This window comes from Anabrus simplex, chromosome 2 (genome assembly GCF_040414725.1).
Source record: "Anabrus simplex isolate iqAnaSimp1 chromosome 2, ASM4041472v1, whole genome shotgun sequence".
NCBI lineage: Eukaryota > Metazoa > Arthropoda > Insecta > Orthoptera > Tettigoniidae > Anabrus > Anabrus simplex.
The window spans coordinates 292,276,468-292,297,788 of NC_090266.1; the positions used below are offsets into that span (position 1 = coordinate 292,276,468).

Genomic DNA, 21,321 nt, shown 5'->3' on the forward strand with positions numbered 1-21,321 from the left:
GACAGATGTCAACTAAGCATCTGAGATTCTGTTTATATAATTCAGTCTGTAGTAGAAGCACTTGGTCTTAGTTCTGACAATTTCCCGATCAAAAAATCTTCTATTCAACCCATTCGAACACAAATGAGAAAAGATAGAGCGAGATCCATTAAATCCAATTTTCAGAATAACGTGCCCGAAGTAGTTACTGTTCATTGGGATGGAAAATTGTTACCTGCTCTGGACGTAAGAAGTTCTAAAGAACACCTACCAATTATTATTTCATACGACAAGGAAGAACAACTTCTTGCTGTGCCGAAGTTAGACAACTCTTCCGGCAAAGAGCAAGCGAAAGCAGTGTCAAATGCCCTTCATGACTGGAACCTGGATGATAAGGTACAAATAATGTGCTGTGATACAACAGCATCTAATACAGGACGCTTGAACGGAGCTTGTGTGCTTTTAGAGCAAAAACTAGAAAGACAGTTGTTACTCTTTCCTTGCCGCCATCATATTTACGAACTGGTGCTGAAAAGTGTGTTTGAATCAAAGATCAAACAAATCACTAGCAGTCCTGATATTCCGCTGTTTAAAAAGTTTAGAGACAACTGAAAGAATATTAATCCTAGTGCCATCGAACCATGCACTGATTTTGTCCAACAACAACTTGAGCTCGCTATTGTTTTTCTGGGTGGAGACATTAATAAAAATAATAATTAATAAATAAATTAATAATTAATAAAAATCAGACCTCCTGGTGCAATGCATCAAGCACGATGGATGGCAAGAGCTATTTACTCCTTAAAAATGTGTTTACTGAAGTCCCAGTTTAAAATGAGCGCTAAGGACAAACAAGCTTTACAAGATGTTTGTTTATTCATTGTGGCAGTTTATGTGAAGCCCTGGCTTGCATGTAGTTTGGCGATAAAAGAGCCGAATCAAGATTTTTGTTTTTTAAAGACCTTAAAATATTACGAGAAAGTTTACAAGTTGATTTCCAATGCGGCTTTAAACAAGTTCAGTCAACACTTGTGGTACTTGTCAGAGGAAATAGCCATCCTTTCAATTTTTGATAATGAAGTTGGTGAGCAGAACAAAGGAAACATTGTAGAAAACTTACAGAAAGAAAGCTTTGGTGATTCCGGAAAGAGATATGTTCCATCGAAAGAAGAGATGTCTGGCTCTCTATATGGTACGTAGAAGATTAGTAGTGTTTAATCTGGTATTTAATTTAGAACTTATTTGTTTTATTTATAGGCACTACAAGTATTTTTTATCTTGTTTCATGGAAATCTTTGAGTGATTTTGTTTCTGTCAAGAGTAAAGATTTATTTTTACAACTGAAACTTGACAGTGGTTTCCTTCAACAAATTGTATCCCCATGGAAAGACAACATGGCGTTTGTGGAAGCTAAAAAGAAGGTTTCTACCTTAAAAGCAGTTAATGGCACAGCTGAAAGAGCTGTTAAACTAATGACACTCTTTCATGGTTCGATTACCGCAGATGAAGAACAGAAGCAGTTCTTATTACATTGTGTGCAAGAATATAGAAAAATTTACCCAGACTGTAAAAAAGAGACTTTGAAGAGGAAATATCCAAATGAATAATAAAAATTGCATCTTTTTTGTTACTTACAAGAAGAGCATTATATAAATTTCTGTTTTCATTTGTATTTCTCTAAAATAATTGTTTTGAGTGATCATCTACAACTACATTTAAGAGACCCTTTAAGCAGCTATTTTTTTAAACTTTTAGGACCCGTCGGCACGGGTTAAAATTAATGCAGAAAGTTGAAATTCTGTATTTGGGTAACTAAAAAACTAATAAATACAATAACGGGGTATGCGTTTCAATAACATACATACATACATTATCATTATAGACTGTTATGCCTTTCAGCGTTCGGTCTGCAAGCCTCTGAGAATTTACTACACGTCGCCACAATCCTCGATTTGCAACTAGTGTTGTGGCCTCATTTAGTTCTATACCTCTTATCTTTAAATCGTTAGAAACAGAGTCTAACCATCGTCGTCTTGGTCTCCCTCTACTTCTCTTACCCTCCATAACAGAGTCCATTATTCTCCTAGGTAACCTATCCTCCTCCATTCGCCTCACATGACCCCACCACCGAAGCCGGTTTATGCATACAGCTTCATCCACCGAGTTCATTCCTAAATTAGCCGTTATCTCCTCATTCCGAGTGCCCTCCTGCCATTGTTCCCACCTGTTTGTACCAGCAATCATTCTTGCTACTTTCATGTCTGTTACATCTAACTTATGAATAAGATATCCTGAGTCCACCCAGCTTTCGCTCCCGTAAAGCAAAGTTGGTCTGAAAACAGACCGATGTAAAAATAGTTTCGTCTGGGAGCCGACTTCCTTCTTACAGAATACTGCTGATCGCAACTGCGAGCTCACTGCATTAGCTTTACTACACCTTGATTCAATCTCGCTTACTATATTATCATCCTGGGAAAAAACACAACCTAAATACTTGAAATTATCGACCTGTTCTAGCTTTGTATCACCAATCTGACATTCAATTCTGTTGAATTTCTTACCTACTGACATCAATTTAGTCTTCGAGAGGCTAATTTTCATACCATACTCATTGCACCTATTTTCAAGTTCCAAGATGTTAGACCGCAGGCTTTCGGCACAGTCTGCCATTAAGACCAAGTCGTCAGCATAGGCCAAACTATTTACTACATTTCCACCTAACTGAATCCCTCCCTGCCATTTTATACCTTTCAGCAGATGATCCATGTAAACTACAAACAGCAAAGGTGAAAGATTACAGCCTTGTCTAACTCCTGTAAGTACCCTGAACCAAGAACTCATTCTACCATCAATTCTCACTGAAGCCCAATTGTCAACATAAATGCCTTTGATTGACTTTAATAATCTACCTTTAATTCCATAGTCCCCCAGTATAGTGAACATCTTTTCCCTCGGTACCCTGTCATATGCTTTCTCTAGATCTACGAAACATAAACACAACTGCCTATTCCTCTCGTAGCATTTTTCAATTACCTGCCGCATACTGAAAATCTGATCCTGACAGCCTCTCTGTGGTCTGAAACCACACTGGTTTTCATCCAACTTCCTCTCAACAACTGATCGCACCCTCCCTTCCAAGATGCCAGTGAATACTTTGCCTGGTATACTAATCAATGAGATACCTCGATAGTTATTGCAATCCTTCCTGTTCCCTTGCTTATAGATAGGTGCAATTACTGCTTTTGTCCAATCTGAAGGTACCTTACCAACACTCCATGCTAATTTTACTACTCTATGAAACCATTTCATCCCTGCCTTCTCACTATACTTCACCATTTCAGGTCTAATTTCATCTATTCCTGCTGCTTTATGACAATTGAGTTTATTTACTATCCTTTCCACTTCCTCAAGCATAATTTCACCAACATCATTTTCCTCCTCCCCATGAGCTTGGCTGTTTGCAACACCACCATGATGATTTCCTTGTACATTGAGAAGATGTTCAAAATATTCCCTCCACCTCTCCAGTGATTCCCTGGAATCTATTATGAGTTCACCTGAATTACTCAAAACACTGTTCATTTCCTTTTTCCCTCCCTTCCTAAGATTCTTTATTACTGTCCAGAAAGGTTTCCCTGCTGCTTGACCTAGCCTTTCCAGGTTATTACCAAAATCTTCCCATGACTTCTTTTTGGATTCAACAACTATTTGTTTCGCTCCGTTTCTTTCATCTACGTACAAATCCCTGTCTGCCTCGGCCCTTGTTTGGAGCCATTTCTGATAAGCCTTCTTTTTACGTTTACAGGCTGCTCTCACTTCATCATTCCACCAAGATGTTCGCCGTTTCAATAAATGAAGAAAAACATTTTTGCCCTTTTAAGCGACACCCTAATACATATATATATAATTTACGTTAGACATTAAATTAACACATTACAATATGCAACACAAACTAAAATGAAGTAAATAGGATAAAAGCGTAATTGACACAAATACACTAGCACAAAGGACATCATTAGACAGGATAAAACAGACCACTATCCCTCATAAAGCGGATGACGAGGTCTGCTGACTGCTCGTCGTCTCGTAAGATAAGGGAGATTGTACTTGGGAGGTTAAGGCTACGGCGTAGATTGACCAGGTCCACACACTCCGTAAGGATGTGTACCACGGCAAGATGATCGCCACAAGTACACACCGGATGGGGTTCTCCTTTCAATAGATGGGAGTGAGTCAGGATACCGTGGCCGATCCGAAGACGACATAATACCACTGCTTCCCTCCGCGAAGCTCGAAGGGAAGTCCTCCATACCTTCGTTGTTCCTGTTATCACTCTCAGCTTATTTGGAAGTGGAATGGCCTGCCACTACTTCTCCCACTGGGACATAACCCAGATGTCTCAGCTGAGAGCGAATATCACTTGCTGGAACCTTGAAAGGCAACAAGGGCAGTGTAACTGCCTCCTTGGAAGACTGATCTGCTAATTCATTTCCCTTTACACCCATGTGGCTTGGGAGCCGCATAAACGAGATTCTGGTGCCGGCATCCAAACACCCGGCCAGCAGGTCCTGGACCCGCAGCACCAGAGGGTGTCGAGGGAAACAAGTATCAATAGACTGTAGCGAGCTCAAAGAGTCAGTACACAGAAGAAAGTGTCGGCGCTCATCGGACAGTGCGTACCGCAGAGGTTCACAGATAGCATAGAGCTCTGCTGTGTACACACTACAGGTTTCCGGGAGAGCAAAATGAAACCTATCATTGTCGATAACGAACGCACAGCCCACCTTCGTTTCTGTCCTTGAACCATCCGTGTAGACAACGATTGAACCTGGATATCGGCCAACAACTTACAGGAAGAGCCTCCAATAAATCGAAGGGTCCGTGTTGTCCTTCAGGCCAGTGTGCAGATCCAGGATTATTTCAGGTTGCCGTACTACCCAAGGAGGTACCCCACTTGGTTGTCTGACAAGGCAAGGAACCGAAGGTTCGTGAACCAATTTGTTTTTTTTTTTTTTTTTTTTTTGCTAGGGGCTTTACGTCGCACCGACACAGATAGGTCTTATGGCGACGATGGGATAGGAAAGGTCTAGGAGTTGGAAGGCTATCCAAGCCTAATCCAACCGGCCGCGTTGCTCGAGGACAAGCAGCGTACAGCAAACGGTTGCCACTGTTGAACACACAAGGACAGCTTGGATGAAGTGGCATCTGTCGCAAATTTGCAGAATACGAAAGTAGGAGCTGCTGGCACCTCAGGTGTAAAGGCGGCTCACCAGACTCAGCGAGCAGGCTGGCAACGGGGCTTGTACGAAAAGCTGCCGTCGCCAACATAACCCCGCTGTGGTGGATGCTGTTCAGCTTCGCAAGAACGCTTGGTCTTGCTGAGCCATATGCTGCACTGCCGTAGTCTAGCCGGGATAAAATATGCGCTCTATAGAATCGTAGGAGCACCGTACGGTCAGCACCCCAAGTAGTGCTGCTAATAAACTTCATGATATTCAGCTTCTTAGTGCATTGCACTTTCAACTGCCGCACATGTGGCTCCCACAATAATTTGCCAACAAAAAGGAGCCCAAGAAATCGGTGTCACACTTCCTAAATAAAACTCAGGTTGTGGATGAAGAGTACGGAGCCGACAAAAGTGGACAACAGAGGACTTTGCGGTGGAAAACCAAAAGCCATGTTCTAAGGCCCACTGTTCCACTCTCCAAATAGCTTGCTGTAATTGTCGCCCTGCGACTGCCATAGTACGCGAGCTATAGTGCAGAGCAAAATCGTCCACATACGGTGACGGTATTACTGCTGAACCAGCAGCAGCGACAATACCGTTTATAGCAATTGTGAACAGAGTGACACTATGAACCGATCTCTGTGGAACTCCATTTTTGTGAACGTGGTATTGCGAATATGTCCTCCCTACTCGGACACGGAATAGATGGAGGGCCAAAAAATTTGCAATAAACACCAGCAAGTTACCTCAGAATCTCCATTGATGCAGGACTGACAGGACACCACATCGTCATGTAGTGTCGTATGCCTTCTCTAAGTCAAAGAAAACAGGTACCAAATGCGGTTTGCAGTTAAACGCATCCTGGATAGAGCTCTCCAGGCATACGAAGTGGTCAGTGGTCGATCGAGCGGCCCGAAAACCATACTGGTACTCGGACAAGAGTCCTTGTTTCTCCAGACACCACACAAGTCGGAGATTTACCATTATCTCAAATAGCTTACACAGGCAGTTTGTAAGACAAATCAGTCTGTAACTTCCTGCATACTTAGGATCTTTGTCAGGCTTGAGGACAGGAATGACTATGCCCTCTCGCCACTGAGACGGAAAATCACCCTCTACCCAGATTCGGTTGAACACACGAAGGAGATACAGAAGACTGTCCTCATTAAGATGTTTCAACATCTGGTTATGGATATTGTCTGGTCCAGGAGATGTGTCTTTGCAAAGCGCTAAGGTGCTGCAGAGTTCCCACTCCATAAAGGGCATGTTATAGTCCTCTGAAGCTTGAGTGGCAAAACTGAGGTGATGACGTTCCGCCTCCCACTTCAGAGCGAGGAAATCAAGATGGTAATTCCCGGAGCCAGACACATCCTCAAAATGGCTAGCTAGATGGTTAGCAATCGAGAGTGGTTCAGTGACGATATTGCCTGCTATGGAAATTCACGGTACAGAAGATGATCCTTGGATACCGAAATGCGTCAAAGTTTAATCCACACTTGAGATGATGGAGTTTGTGACATCATAGACGAAACATATCTCTCCCACGAAGCTTTCTTACTTTGGCGAATAAGAACTCTCGCCTTAGCGTGGAGTTGTTTAAATGTTACCAAGTTGGCCACAGTAGGCTACCTATGGTAACGTTTATGAGCTCGTCGGCGTTCTTTGATAGCTGCTGCTATTTCTTCATTCCACCAAGGAACGAGTTTTCGGCGAGGAGTCCCGGAGAAGGACGGAATGGACTCCTCAGCAGCAGCAGCAAGAATAACTTGGGTGATGTAAGTTATTTCCTCGCCGACAGTTCACCTGAATCGTCGTTAAAGACAGCTAGTGATGTGTACTTTGGCCAATCAGCATGTTTAAAAATCCAACGAGGGGGAGCCTCGATGGATTTTTGTTTCAACAAAGTAAGGATGATGGGAAAATGGTCTCTGTCACAGAGATCGTGTGTATTCCACCGAAACAGCGGAACCAACGTTCTGCTGCATAGACTTAAGTCTATGCGAGAATATGTGCCGTAACGTACACTAAAGTGAGTTGGTTCCCCTGTGTTCAAAATACATAAATCCAACTCTGTTACTAATCTTTCCAGCTCTCATCCCCGGGGGCAAGGCGTCTCAGAGCCCCATATGAGGTGATGGGCATTAAAATTGCCCAACAAGAGGAAGGGAGTTGGAAGCTGACCTAAAAGATCAGTGACTCATTTATGTTAAGATGATGATGATGATGCTTGTTGTTTAAAGGGGCCTAACACCTAGGTCATCGGCCCCTAATGGTACGAAATGAAATAACAAAAGGTTCAAATAAATCCACTGACCAAAATTTAAAAAAAAGTCATGAAGAATGAATGGATGGACATGAACCCTACAAAAAACAAAAAAACAGACAAACGAAAACAGTGGATCAAACTCAAAAAAGATCGTAAATAATAGTATTACTGACCAAGGGACCGCTCATAAAGCACAATGATGCTTGATGTCTACAGGGGTGAAAAATCCACGACTAAGGCCCCACAGAATGGTACATGTCGCGAGTAAAGTAGAACCATGCCATTTGTCATGTTGGGGTACTAATCAAAAGTAGCGAAGACTCACGGTGTTCCACACAAGATGGTACTACTCACAAGTATTGTACTTCGTACAGATAATGCAGACCTATGGTGTTTCTCACACAATGGCGCCACTCATAGCCAATGCAAACCGATGAGGTTCCTCACCTAGGTGTACTAAACACGGGCACCGGCATTCCCGTGGTGTTCCTCACATAGTGGGTACTAATCACTGGCAACGCAGACCCATGGTGTCGCTCATATAGTGGTACAACTCACAAGCAACGCCCAGACCCGTGGTGTTGCTCACATGGGTACGACTCACGGGTACTGGAAACCCACACTGAACCCCGCTTGAGTGCTACGAATCATAAAACTAATCAGTACCTAACAGAGTGGTAATACTCGCAAGTAAAAGCGACCCATGATGTTATCCACGTGATAGTACTAATCAAAAGTAGTTTCATAGTTCTAATACTATCAGCCCTTGGTCGCCCCTTTTAGTCGACTCACGACAGGCAGGGGATACCGTGGGTGTATTATTCGTCTGCCTCCCCACCCACAGGGGGTGTGTGTTTGGTCCGGGAGAGGTATTTTATTTCCCTCAAGTCCGCTGGCAAGCTGGTTAGGACCCCACTATCCACCACCTGGGACGCACCACGTGGGAGTATCACCTCTCCCCCTGCTACGCCTGCATAGGAGGTTCATGGCATTTATGTTAAGAGGCTGGCCTGGTGGAAAATAAATGTTACACACTGTTGCTATGACAGGGAGAGGTACCCGCACCGCAATTGCTTCCAGTGGGGTCCTTAGAGGAACTTCTTCGCTATAAGTATCAGAACGGACAAAAAATACCCATGCCACCAGACGCCCAGTGGGCATAATATCATTCTGTCGAGTATAGTCTGAAATTTCTCAAGACCGTATGATGACCTGGTCTGAAGTTTGTCTCCTGAATACAGACTATACTCGCTGCGTACTCACTAATGAACTGACGTAGCTCAGCAAGATGCCTGTCATAACCGTTACAATTCCAATGTAACTCCCTCGCAGGGGAAGTGTGAGAGCACCCGTAATGGCGCTCTTCTTCGCCACCTTCCTCCCTAGTTTAGACAGGCTGGGAGTTGGTCTCCCAGCCCTGGTCGACGATACCACCTTCGCCAGCTGGGGCACGGCTTTTGCCGACCTCTTGGTGGGGGGGGGAGAATTAGTCTTCCCCCTTTGCTGTGCCAGCTTGGAACTGCCAGTCGGCACAGACGTCTGGTTGGTCGAAGGTGGGGTGGTCCCCTCCTTCGAGCTTTTACTCTTGGGCGCAGCAATCGTTACGGGTAATGATATCGTGAAGGATGAACCTGGGAGACTCTGAGCTATCATGCTATAGTCGAGTGTACGGGCAGGTGTGTTCATGCAATTAAACTTACGGCGCGCTTCTTGGTAGGAAAGACCATCCAGGGTCTTGATCTCCTCGATCTTCTTCTCACTCAGGTACGTCGGACAGTTCTGATCCTGAGGAGAATGAAAACCAGAGCAGTTAGTGCACCTGTACGGAGTTGTGCACTCCTCCGCGCCGTGAGCTGCTCGTCCACACGTACCACATAGACGGATTCGAACAATGAGATACCATCTGTCCGAATCGCTGGCATTGATAGCATCGCATAGGAGGCGGGATGTACGGCCTCACATAGCAACGGTAAGTTGTTACCTTGACATTCTCTGGTAACACTGACAACTTGAAAGAGGCAATGAAGGCACCAGTGGCAACGTCTTCACCGCTGACCTTGCGCATAATGCGCCGGACATTTGTCACGCCACGGTTCTTCATGTCATTCATCAACTCCTCGTCAGTGTTCAAAATAAGGTCGCAATGAAAGATGACACTGCAGGCCAGATTCAAAGATTTGTGCTCCTCCACTTTGACGGGAATTTCGCCAAAGTGGTCGCACTTAAGCAACTGATCAGCTTGCAGTGCAGGTCTTCAAAAGTGAACTACCGTTGCGCATTTTCTTAAGATCAAGTTCGGCGTAGACGCCTTCAATGTGTCTACTAAAAAGGATTGATTTCACCAGCTTAAAATCATGCCCATCGGTTCTGGTAGTAACCAGAAACCTAGGGAAGCTGGATCCCATTCCTTCACGCAGCTCATGTTCCCAGGGAGTTGAACCTCTCAGGGAAGCAAAAGTTAAAGACTTCGGTGGGGGACCAAATTGGGATGGGCAACTTCGTTTCGAAGCCATGCCCGAAACCATCCTCCCCAAATGCCACCCACTACGATCAGGGGTCTCCGTAGCCGAACCAAGCTGCCAAGGCAATACCCACCTGGTCATAGCAAGTAATGCCCAGGGTGCGATGCTGGACGATGACTGAGGCAATGAGCACTAGGACTCCTTTCCTCCAGTCACCCGCAATAGCATGTACCCCATAGCATATACAGAGCACTAAATATAGAGAAAAAATAAAAAAATAATAATATGACCTGTCATTTGGCTGTGCGGGGACCTGTGTTGTCAGGTGGATACTACTGCCTGGGTACATGGCACTCCCACCCGCAAGATTCCTGGTTGGTCAACTGCGGGCTTTTGGGCGTAACCGCACAAGTAAGAGGCCCATCTCCGAGCAGCACGCACATCAAAAATTTGGAATGGTCTACAACTGACCCTCAAAAACACAATAAAAAAATAAAGAGGGGACCATGGCCACATGACCCTTTTATTTGCCTTCTACGACAGGCAGGGATTACCTGTGAATGTATTCAACCCCTCCCATCCACAGGAGGTCCAACACATTGTACCAAACCGCAATCCATGTCCGCGCTTAAGTCGACCCTTTTAGTCGCTTCTTACGACAGGCAGGGGATACCGCATGTGTATTCTACATGTGCGACCCCCACCCGCAGGAGGTAACAAATTTTGTACAATGCCATATTTTGCCTCTCAATAGCAGAGGACCTCGTTTACTACTCTCTCTCTCTCTCTCTCTCTCTCTCTCTCTCTCTCTCTCTCTCAGGAAAAGTTCAACCACGTATCTCACTCATACATGCAAATTGAATTCACACAACTAGACGGAATACATTTTTCTTAACTACTTACTTATTGAAGAGGTGGTTGTCAACCTTTAACTTAGAGTAGGCTCGGAAGTCATCGGGCAATAGCATTACAGGTATAGTCACGTGGCTCAGTTCATTTATCTAGAAAAAGAAAAAACAACAACAATCAGACAATGGCAAAGAATAATAGATTTCTATATAAGCTCAGCATGCAAATGAAGCTGTGTGTGCTGCTGCTGCTGGTTATATTAATGTAGAAAAATACAAGCCTGTATTCTTCTCCACACCTCACACCTCCACAAACTTACTATCCAATAATAATAACAATATAATACACTTTTATTATAGACTGTCCAGCCAAGCAATGTTCAGTCTGCAAGCCTCTGTGAATTCACTGAATGCCACCACAATTCTCTATAACTAGTTCTGTGGCCTCATTTAGTTCTATAACTCTTATCCTTAAATCGTCACCTTGGTCTCCCTCTACTTCTCTTACCCTCCGAAACAGGATAATAACAATAATTAGTTATATGTCCTAACTTAACTGCTAACACTCTTAAACGATGATTATGTCCACTGTTCTACCAGGTTTTTCTTTTTACAATATGCTTTACATCGCACTGACACAGATAGGTCTTATGACAACGATGGGAGAGGAAAGGCCTAGGAATGGGAAGGAAGGGGCCGTGGCCTTAATTAAGGTACAGCCCCAGCATTTGCCTGGTGTGAAAATGGGAAACCACAGAAAACCATCTTCAGGGCTGCCAACAGTGGGGTTCGAACCCACTATCGACTGGATGAAAGTTCACAGCTGCGCTTCCCTAACTGCACAGCCAACTCACCCAATGTTCTACCAATTACAATATAAATCCCAAAAATTGTGCAGAACTAATAAAATACAGTCATTGTCTTGATATCAAACAATTTAGTATTTTTTAATAAAACAGATTTTGTACATTCCCAAATTTTGCCCCTCAACAGCAGAGGACCTAGTTTACTCTCTCTCCCAAAAACAATTCAACCAAGTAATCATTCTGAACAATGTTAAACTGCAATCACTCGCATATTTTTTTTCACGCCATCGGTGCTCCCACAGTAGATTTCATCAACATAATCTGATCAGAATTTATTTTTGTTTAAGTGAGATGAACAAATGTGTGAAGCAATCCTAGATGTGCTACATGAGGCATATGAATTGGAATTCATGTAATCAACTGAATAATACCCCTTACATCTTCTTCTAAGTACATCAATATAAGTATTTTCTGACATAACTCTGTGATACATGAGAGAAAAGCATCACTGTATTATTGCTTTTCTCACCATCAGGGATGGACACAGAGGGGGATTTGGTGGGTATATAACCCTATCCCTTCTATGCGGTCCTGGAACAAGTTGCTACTTCAACTGCGATTGTTTCTATCCTAGCAACATGAGCGGAACCTGATACCATCCCTCCCATAGTAGATTTTATTTAACAAGTCGTGTGGGTTTCCAAAATTTTGCCTGTTGGCAGCCTGCATCTTGAACCGATAACATACGCTTATATAGAGGTCGAGGAAAGCATGTTTAATACATCAAGGAGGTGTTGGCCTAAATACACCAGTTAATATTAGAATTATAACAATGTTATATTTTTCTAAAGGTGCGAATAATTACGGTGTAAAGATTTTCAGAAAGGATATGGTCAAGATGAATTCATTTTAATAGTTTGCCTTTTTTTTTTTGCTAGCCTCGTGTTGCAATAACAGGAGGCTGTCCTCCCCGACCACCAAATGACTATACAATAATAAAGTTTTATTATGAATCCACCTGTTCAACACATTATAATGTTGTCACATTTAAAATAACTTCATTAGTTAGTAGCAAACTGGGGGCACGTGTAAGAAATATTAAGCACTAGCGACAGCTGCGGTGGCCAAGGAGGTACAGCGAGCAGCCACCCCCTCTCCCACCCCCCGAGGGAGGAACCCAGCGAACAGACGAGGAGGGCAGCCATTATACCTCGCCCAGCCGGTGCCCACCCCCCCCCCCTCCAGTTGGGGAAGCCACTCAGTGCTTTATTCAATTGCAAAATATACAAAGATAGTCACGCTACTTATAGCCACCAGGGCGGTGTTCACAAAGAAAAACCCTAGATACAGAAATAATGCATTATCCACCACATATAACACACAAATGAAGCGCCTTAATGGGCTTGAATATGATTAGCCCTGAAAGTCCAAGTACAAATAAAAATATACAAACAAAGAGGAGCCACAACTCGTTTGGTGGTCGGGGAGGACGGCCTTCTTTGTTTACCTCGTGCTAGATGCACAGTACCGGCCACAGTTCCAGTTCAGCATCTGATGTCGCAACAGACCATCAACTTTCCCTCTGTCAGACATACCTCGAGGGCAACCAAACAGACATCCACGTCGGGCACACTAGTTACGCTCCGCTCCCGCGCTAGATCACACCAGAGCCTCACATTGGATGGGAAGAAAGAAATGGCCAACAAAACTAACATGCAGGCACTCCTGGAGGCTATACAACAACTGCAAGCCTCCCAAGCTACACTTCAGCAAGGCGTCCAACAGGTCATCTTCGCCAAGAAGAGGAGGATGCCCAGTCAAGAACAGTCCCAGCAGGACCTGGACGAAGACCCAGAGGTCATGCAACCGCAGCAACAGCAGCATTATGACCGGCACGCCCTGGCGCCAGCAATATATGGCAAGGCGCCTCTGATGCCAGATCATCGTAAGGTAATAAGGCTCGCTGAAGCTCTCCAAGGCCCTTGTACTGGCTACTCCAGTAGGCCGGGACCAGCGTGAAGTTTAGGCTATCCTCTGGGCCCTTATGGCCCCATATGGACACAGGCCAGCGCATGTACTTTGTCACCCGTGCCTCATTGTTACACTGTGCCTTGACTCGCGGGTGGCAGTAAACGCTCCAGCTGGATTCGGCAATGGGCGATGACGCCCTGCCCCTGCCGCCGGGGTTCCAATTTCAGCAGCCCACCCAGGCACCTAGGGTCAGCCGCCGAATGACAAGACGAGGCATGGTCGCGGCACTCGAGGCATCTGGGCGGCAAAGGCCACCACCACTACTTAGGGCTCCTCGTCCCTCTGACCCTGCTTCAGGGGATCTACCTCGCTGTCACCACAGGAGTGGCCCTTCTTTGTTTGTATATTTTTAATTGTACTTGGACTTTCAGGGCTAATCATATTCCAGGTTAAAGTCTTGTATAAAGCCCATCAAGGCACTTTATTTCTGTGTTATTTGTGGTGGATAACGCATTATTTCTGTAACTAGGGTTTTTCTTTGTGAACACCACCTTGGTGGCTGTAAGTAGCGTGACTATCTTTGTATACTTTGCACTTGAATAAAGCACTGAGAGGCTTCCCTGACTTGGGGGGCCCTACCGGCTGGGCAAGGGATTGTGGCTACACTGCTCCTCTGGTCACTGGGATCCTCCCTAAGAGGGGGCAATTGCTCGCTGTACCTCCTTGGCCACTGCGGCTCTCGTCAATGCTTAATATTCCTTACACGCGCCCCCGGTTTGTTACATAAAGCCAGGGGTCCGTGGTCTGCGAGCAGTCATTTGGTGATTGGAGAGGACGGAGATAAATATTGAATCAAATAAGAAGTCATGATCAAGCATGTGTCTGGCCAGTTAAATCTGCTATGGTACTGGAGTAAACCATACAGCCAGTGTCTCCACGCCGAGTGTTGGGCGGCGGTAAATAACTTGACCCACTATAAGGACCAACGGCTAAGGGCGGAGAAGTCCTCATAGATGGGAAATGGGCCCTCAGTGGAGAAAATGCCACTGAAACCAAATATCAACTGTAGCGTCTACTCCAGAGGAGCGGCCTACAAGTTTCGGCTGGAAGTAGCTCTACAATGCCTTTGAGAGTGGCAAACCCATCATAATAAAAGCCTACATGATAAGTGTACTGAAGCCTCGGAAAATGCTAGGGCGTTCCCCACAAGTGACGTGCAGTTCTTGTGATGCTGGGAGAAATGTGAGAAATGAGCGACCAGCAACCAAATACATCAAGATAGAGACCATCAATGTAGTGACACTAACATGGAAAGTGGAAGAAATAGTAGATTTTATGGCTGATAAAGATATAGCATTGATGGGAATCAGTGAGACCAAATGGAAAGGAAAAGGCGAAAGGAAACTATAGAAAGGATACACCTTATACTACAGTGGAGGAAGAGAAGCCAAAAATGATGTAGGTCTCATTAGAAAAGACCTAAAGGAATACCTAGAATTGGTGGAAAACATAAATGACAGGTTGATTACGGTCAGACTGAGACTTGAAACTGGTGTTACAGATGTAATTCAAGGGTATGCTCCACAAACAGGAAATACAGATACGGATCAAGAGGAATACCTTTAATATCTGGAAGGCTATATACAGGACAATAAGTTGTGATCATAGGAGACATGAATGCCCAAGTAGGTCAGGAAAGGAAAGGAGATGAAGAGATTATAGGACCATTTGGATTTGGGAAGAAAAACAAGGCTGGAGATATTTTGGTAGATTTTTGTAGAAGAAATAAGCTGATCATTGGTAACACATGGTTTTGAAAGAAAAACAGTCAGAAGATAACAAGGTAATGTTGGTAGATGTAACAGCCCTCCCAAGTGAATCTTTTGAAGGAGATCACAGAGTTGTGATAGCTAAGTTAAAGATGGGAAAGATACAAAAGATGGCTGAGATTAGGCAGAGAAAGCTAAGGGTGAGGAAATAGCAAGAGAAGGAAATAAATGAGTTCCAGACACACATTAAAACAAGTATACCTAAAGCATAACGAGTAGAAGAGAAAGTGTGAGCTCTTAAGTTGTTCCCTGTTGGCTAGTATAGGGACTGTGATGAATTGTCTGCTAGGGGCAGCACTGTTGCTATGTGAGGGTTGATATCTGTAGTTGTAACATGGCTATGTTCGGTAGTGTTGTACTGTGAAGGCAAAAACTTAATTGTCGTACATTATTATTAAGTGAAAGTGAAGAGCGTGTAATTTGGTGATGGTATTCTTTTCTTTAGTGTAAATATAGTGCTGAGTTCATAAAATTTACAAAAATACCGACGAGGAAAAATGCCTACTTGCTTCGTTCCAGGATGTAAGTCTGGCTGTAAAACTACAAAAGATAAACACTTCTTTAAACCACTTAAAAATGAAGCAGAATTTTCAAAATGGGAAAAGGCGATTCCCAGAAAGGACAAAAAGCTTTCTGATAAGTGTTATGTATGCGATTCACATTTTTCTGATGAATTTATTGTTAAATCAGATTCATTTGTAATACAAGGCGAACCGTAGAAATTCCCAGAGATAGATCAAAACTGGAAACTGGCGCTGTCCCTCATATATTCCCCAATTTGCCACAATATCTCACGAAACAATTAAACGAAAATCACCCCGTAAAAGACAGCCTCCGAAGGTGGAGGAAGGTTCAAGAAACAAATCACACAGGCCTCACCGCGAATTGAATTTCGATGCTTTTTCTGACAGTGCTAAAAGAAATGAAACAGATTTATACACAGCTAGAAATACAATAAGTTCACTTAGAAACAAACTAAAGAGACAGGGATGTAATATAATGACTATCCGTAATACATTGAAAATAGCTAATGCTAAGATTTTGTTGCTAGAAAAACAACCAAGAGATTCCAAATTACAGCCAAATTATTCAAGTGAGCCGACATTAAGCAGAAAGCAAAAGGTGATTATTGACACCGTGCTAAAAAAAATTGTCTACGAGGATTTAATAGTACGCAATGTATCCAAGGTCACAAAATGTCATAAATGTGTCAGCCTGCTTCACGGAAAGCCTACAGAAGAAATACTTGCCGCAGCCCTCACATTTATTAGCGACTATAGTAATAAATACAGCACTGACAGCACTTTCCTCAACCATCCTTCAAGAGCAGTTTATAATGTGTTCGTGCAAGCTGAAAGTGTAGTGGAACAAAAACTCTCCTGTGAACATAGTCTATGGGGTGAAATATTTTACGAGTGTTTGGACAGTTTGCACAGTACTATTAATTCGAAAGAATTAGGATGCTGCGATGACCATGTTGCGGACATTATCCCTAAACTTGTGTTACATTATATGAAATATCGATTTTTTGTAACAAGCCAGATGAGAAAGGAACTTAAATCTTCTAAGACCACAAAGTCTACCCGGAAGCTATCTAAGCTATCTGACAACTGACTTCTGGAACGGCAAGCAAATATGTAGTATTTTGCATTCAATAATTGTCTTTTATTCGTATGCTCACTTGTAAGCTCAAGCTCAAGTACTGCTGGGAGAGCGGCCTAGCGGAGGAACCGATGAACTAGGGGAGTGATCGCACTTCTTCCTTCTACTCGCTATGCCTAAAGAAGACATCGGAAGGGTCGAAGAAGAATGGGCATACTTTAAAACAGTCATGGTAGAGTCTGCAGAAAAGACCTGTGGAAGAGTATCAGGAAGGAAGAAAGATCAAGAAATGCCCTGTTGGAATGACAGGGTAAAAGATATAGTTAAACGGAAAAAACAAGCTTGGAAAAGATGGCTGAGAAACAGAACAGAATGCAAAACAGAATACAGGCACTGCAAGGAGGAGTGCTCCAAGGTGGTTCAAGAAGAGAAAAAGAAATGCTGGTAAAAATTTGCTGAATCTATGTAAAGATACAACCGGAAGCAAAAAGATCTTATTCCAATGGGTAAAAAAGAAGAAAAACCCAGATGAAGGTGCTAACTTCATTAAAAATGAACAGAAGGAAGTGATGACACAGAAGCAGGATATATTGCGGAGGTGGGGAAAAGCTCTACAACATGCAAAATACCTCGGTACACGGGGAAATCGAAGAAACAGATTAAGTGCAGATGGAAGATAAGGAAAACGAGGTGTCCATGGCAGAGATTGAGTGGGCCACTAAAAGAATGAAACGAGGCAAGGCAGCTGGAATTGACAAGGTCACCATAGAAATGATAATAGCAGCAGGAGCAGTTGGTCTACAGTGGTTGTATAGACTCTTCAGAGTTATATGGAGAGAAAAGTCTGTTCCAAAAGAGTGGACGAAAGGGGTCATTATACCAATATTCAAGAAAGGAGACAGGAAGCAATGTGAAAATTACAGAGGAGTGACAGTGATACCTCATACAGCTAAGATCCTTGAAACAATCTTGGATAAACAAATAACAGACAGAGTAGAGGGAAAATTGGCAGAACAGAAGAGGCAGGTCCACATTTGACCCAATATTTACATTGCATCAAATGATGGAAAGGACATGGTAGTAACATTTCCAGATATTGAAAAGGCATATGACATTGTCCCAAGGAATTTGGCATTGAAAACATTGACAGAGGCACAGATTGGTAATAGCTAACTAACTAACCCCATGGCACTACAGCCCTGAAGGGCCTTGGCTTACCAAGCGACCGCTGCTCAGCCCGAAGGCCTGCAGATTACGAGGTGTTGTGTGGTCAGCATGGCGAATCCTCTCGGCCATTATTCTTGGCTTTCTGGACTGGGGCCACTATCTCACCATCAGATAGCTCCTCAATTCTAATCACGTAGGCTGAGTGGACCTCGAACCAACCCTCAGATCCGGGTAAAAATCCCTGACCTGGCCGGGAATCAAACCGGGGGCCTCCGGGTAAGAGGTAGGCACGCTACCCCTACACCACAGGGCCGGTGATTGGCAATAGCATTATATCGAAATTGTGAAAACTGGGGGTTAGAACCAAAGTGGGTCAAACTGAATGGTTCAGAGTTGAAATGGGCTTAGGACCGGGAAGTGTATTGTCTCCCTTACTCTTCATTATCATCATGCATAGAATTCTACATAATATCAAGGAGAAGATGATGAGCAAGCAAATAAAGTCCATGTTCTTTGCTGATGATATTGTAGTTTGGGGAGATAATGAAGAGGAAGTACCGACACAAGTTGATTTTTGGAATGAGGAGACAAGAAATTTTGGAATGAAGATTAATACTGCAAAAAGCAAGACTTTGATCATGATGAGAGGTAACAGAAAATCCAGCGGAATGATAAAAATAGGAAATGAACCTCTTAGGTAATGAAAAAATTTTAACATTTGCACAACATGATGTCACAAGATGGAAATTTGGATGGAGAAATTGATTTAAGAATACAGCAGTCTGCAAGTTTCTACCAGTGTGTAAGAGACATTGTACGGAACAAAGATGTGCCAATGAAGTGCAAGGTTTTATACTTGTCCTATTATAAACCTTATCTGACCTATGCTTCAGCAGCCTGGACGTTGACTAAGCGGAAAAAAAGTAAGATACAAGTAGCTGAAATGCGGTTCTTGAGGAGCAGAGAGGGAGAGACGAAATAAAATACGAAATGAGGAAATAAGGAGAAGCGTGGGAGTGTGTAAGCTTCAAGAAGAGATTGATATAGCAAAGCTAAAATGGTTTGGACACATGATGAGAACAGGAGAGAGAATACCAGAGAACATTCATGGATACAGAGACTACAAAGAGGCCTGGGGGACGGCCTAGAATGAGACGAAGGAGCTCTGTTGTGGACTGTATTGCAAAAAGAGGAGTCAATAGCAATAAAGTACTAGAAGAGGAGTGGTGGAAAGATCGAGTAAGGTGGAGGTATTGGTACACTACCATACCCAGAGAGAATCTGGAAAAGGGAATGGATGAAGAAGGAAAGGAAGATCAAGTAGCAAGAATACCTTTCTGGACAGTAATAATCTTAGAAAGGGAGGTGGAAAGAGGAAAAGGAAATGAATAGCATTTTGGTTAAAGCAGGGGAACACAACGTAGATCCCAGGGAATCACTGGAAAGGAATATTCTGAAAATGTAAAAGAAAATTTTGCTGTTGACGTCACAAACAACCAAGTTTGTGAAGAACACAATGATGTTGGTGAAATTAAGCCTGAGGAAGTGGAAAGGATTATAAACTCCATTGTCATAAAGCAGCAGAAAAAGATGAAATTAGACCTGAAATGGTGAAATATAGCAGGAAGGCAGAGATGAAATGGCTTCACAGAGTAATAAAACTAATATGGACTGTTAGCAGGGGACCTCCTGATTGCACGAAAGGCGTAATATCGGCAACAACTATTGTGGTATTTTATTGATCAGTACAGTTTTTTTTTTTTTTTTTTTACATTTCTGCTTTACATTGCACCGACACAGATAGGTCTTAAGACGACAATGGGATAGGAAGGGGCTAGGAGTGGGAAGGAAGTGGCCGTGGCCTTAATTAATGGATATCCCCAGCATTTACTTGGTATGAAAATAGGGAACCAAATAGGGCTGCCAAAAGTGGGGTTTGAACCCACTATCTCCCAAATAGAAGCTCACAGGTTCATGCCCCTAACCACACTTGTTCATTATTGATCAGTTTGCCAGGCAAGGTATTCACCGGCATTTTTGTACAGGATGGTGTTATGAGTGGTTGAGAGTAAGTTGGATGTAAACCAGTGTGGTTTCGGACCACAGAGGGGTTGTCAGGATCAGATTTTCAATATGGGCCGAGTAACTGAAAAATGCTACGAGAGGAATACACGGTTAGTTTAAGTTTTCTAGATCTAAAAAGCAGATGACAGAGTACTGAGTGAAGAGATGTTAGTTGTACTGAGGGACTAGGAGGTTTAAGGGTAGTTTAAAGGCATTTATGTTGTCAATTGGTCTACAGTGAGAATTAATGGTAGGAGTTCTTGGTTCAAGATACTTACGGGTTCGAGTGAAAGGTATAAAGTGACAGGGAGGGATTCATTTAAGCAGGAATGCATTAAGCAGTTCGGCCTATGCTGATGACTTGGTCTCAATGGCAAACTGTGCTGAAAGCCTGCAATCTAGTATCCTGGAACTCGAAAATAAGTGCAGTGAGTATGATTTTTTCTTTTTTAATTATTCTAAGACTCAAGTGATGTCAATATGGCCAAAAAGTTAAAAGAATTGAATGTCGGTTTGGGAATACAAAAAGTAACAGGTAGGCTGGGTCATTTCTAGTCCTCGGAATGTGTCTTCTCCCAGGATGACAGTACTGTAAGCGAGATTGAATCAAGCTGCAGCAAAGCTAGTGCAGTGAGCTCGCAGTTGCAATCAACATTATTCTGTATGAAAGGAAGTCAGCTCCAATACCTACACTAGTCTTTTCTCAGACCAGCTTTGCAGTATGGGAGTGAAAGCTGGGTGGATTCAAGATATCTTAGTCATAAGTTAGAAGTAACAGACATGAAAGTAGTGAGAATAATCGCTGGTACAAACAGGTGGGAACAATGGACAGAGGGTACTTAGAATGAGGAGATAAAGACTAAGTTGGGAATGAACTAGACTGATGAAGCTGTATGCATAAACAGACTTCAGTCATGGGGTCATGCAAGGCGAATGGAGGATAGATTACCTATAGCTTCGCTTGCATAAGGCTGCATGATAGCTGCAATGCTGCCTGAAATGGTGTTGCTGCCATAATAACAGCCGATTGCACAACACTGAGTTCTTAGAAACAGGCTTTCAATTTCATCGCGATGATACACAACACAAGTGAAATCGGC

The 21,321-nt window shown here is 43.3% G+C and overlaps 1 protein-coding gene across 1 annotated transcript in view; it reads right to left on the reverse strand.

Annotated features, from left to right (window-relative positions):
* The window catches only part of PIP4K (phosphatidylinositol 5-phosphate 4-kinase), a 291,327-nt gene that overhangs the window by 239,054 nt on the left and 30,952 nt on the right, over positions 1-21,321 (reverse strand). Inside the window, exon 2 of the mRNA XM_067139040.2 lies at positions 10,838-10,935. Within this exon, the coding sequence (XP_066995141.1) occupies positions 10,838-10,935 (98 nt within the window). The remainder of the gene's footprint in view (positions 1-10,837; positions 10,936-21,321) is intronic.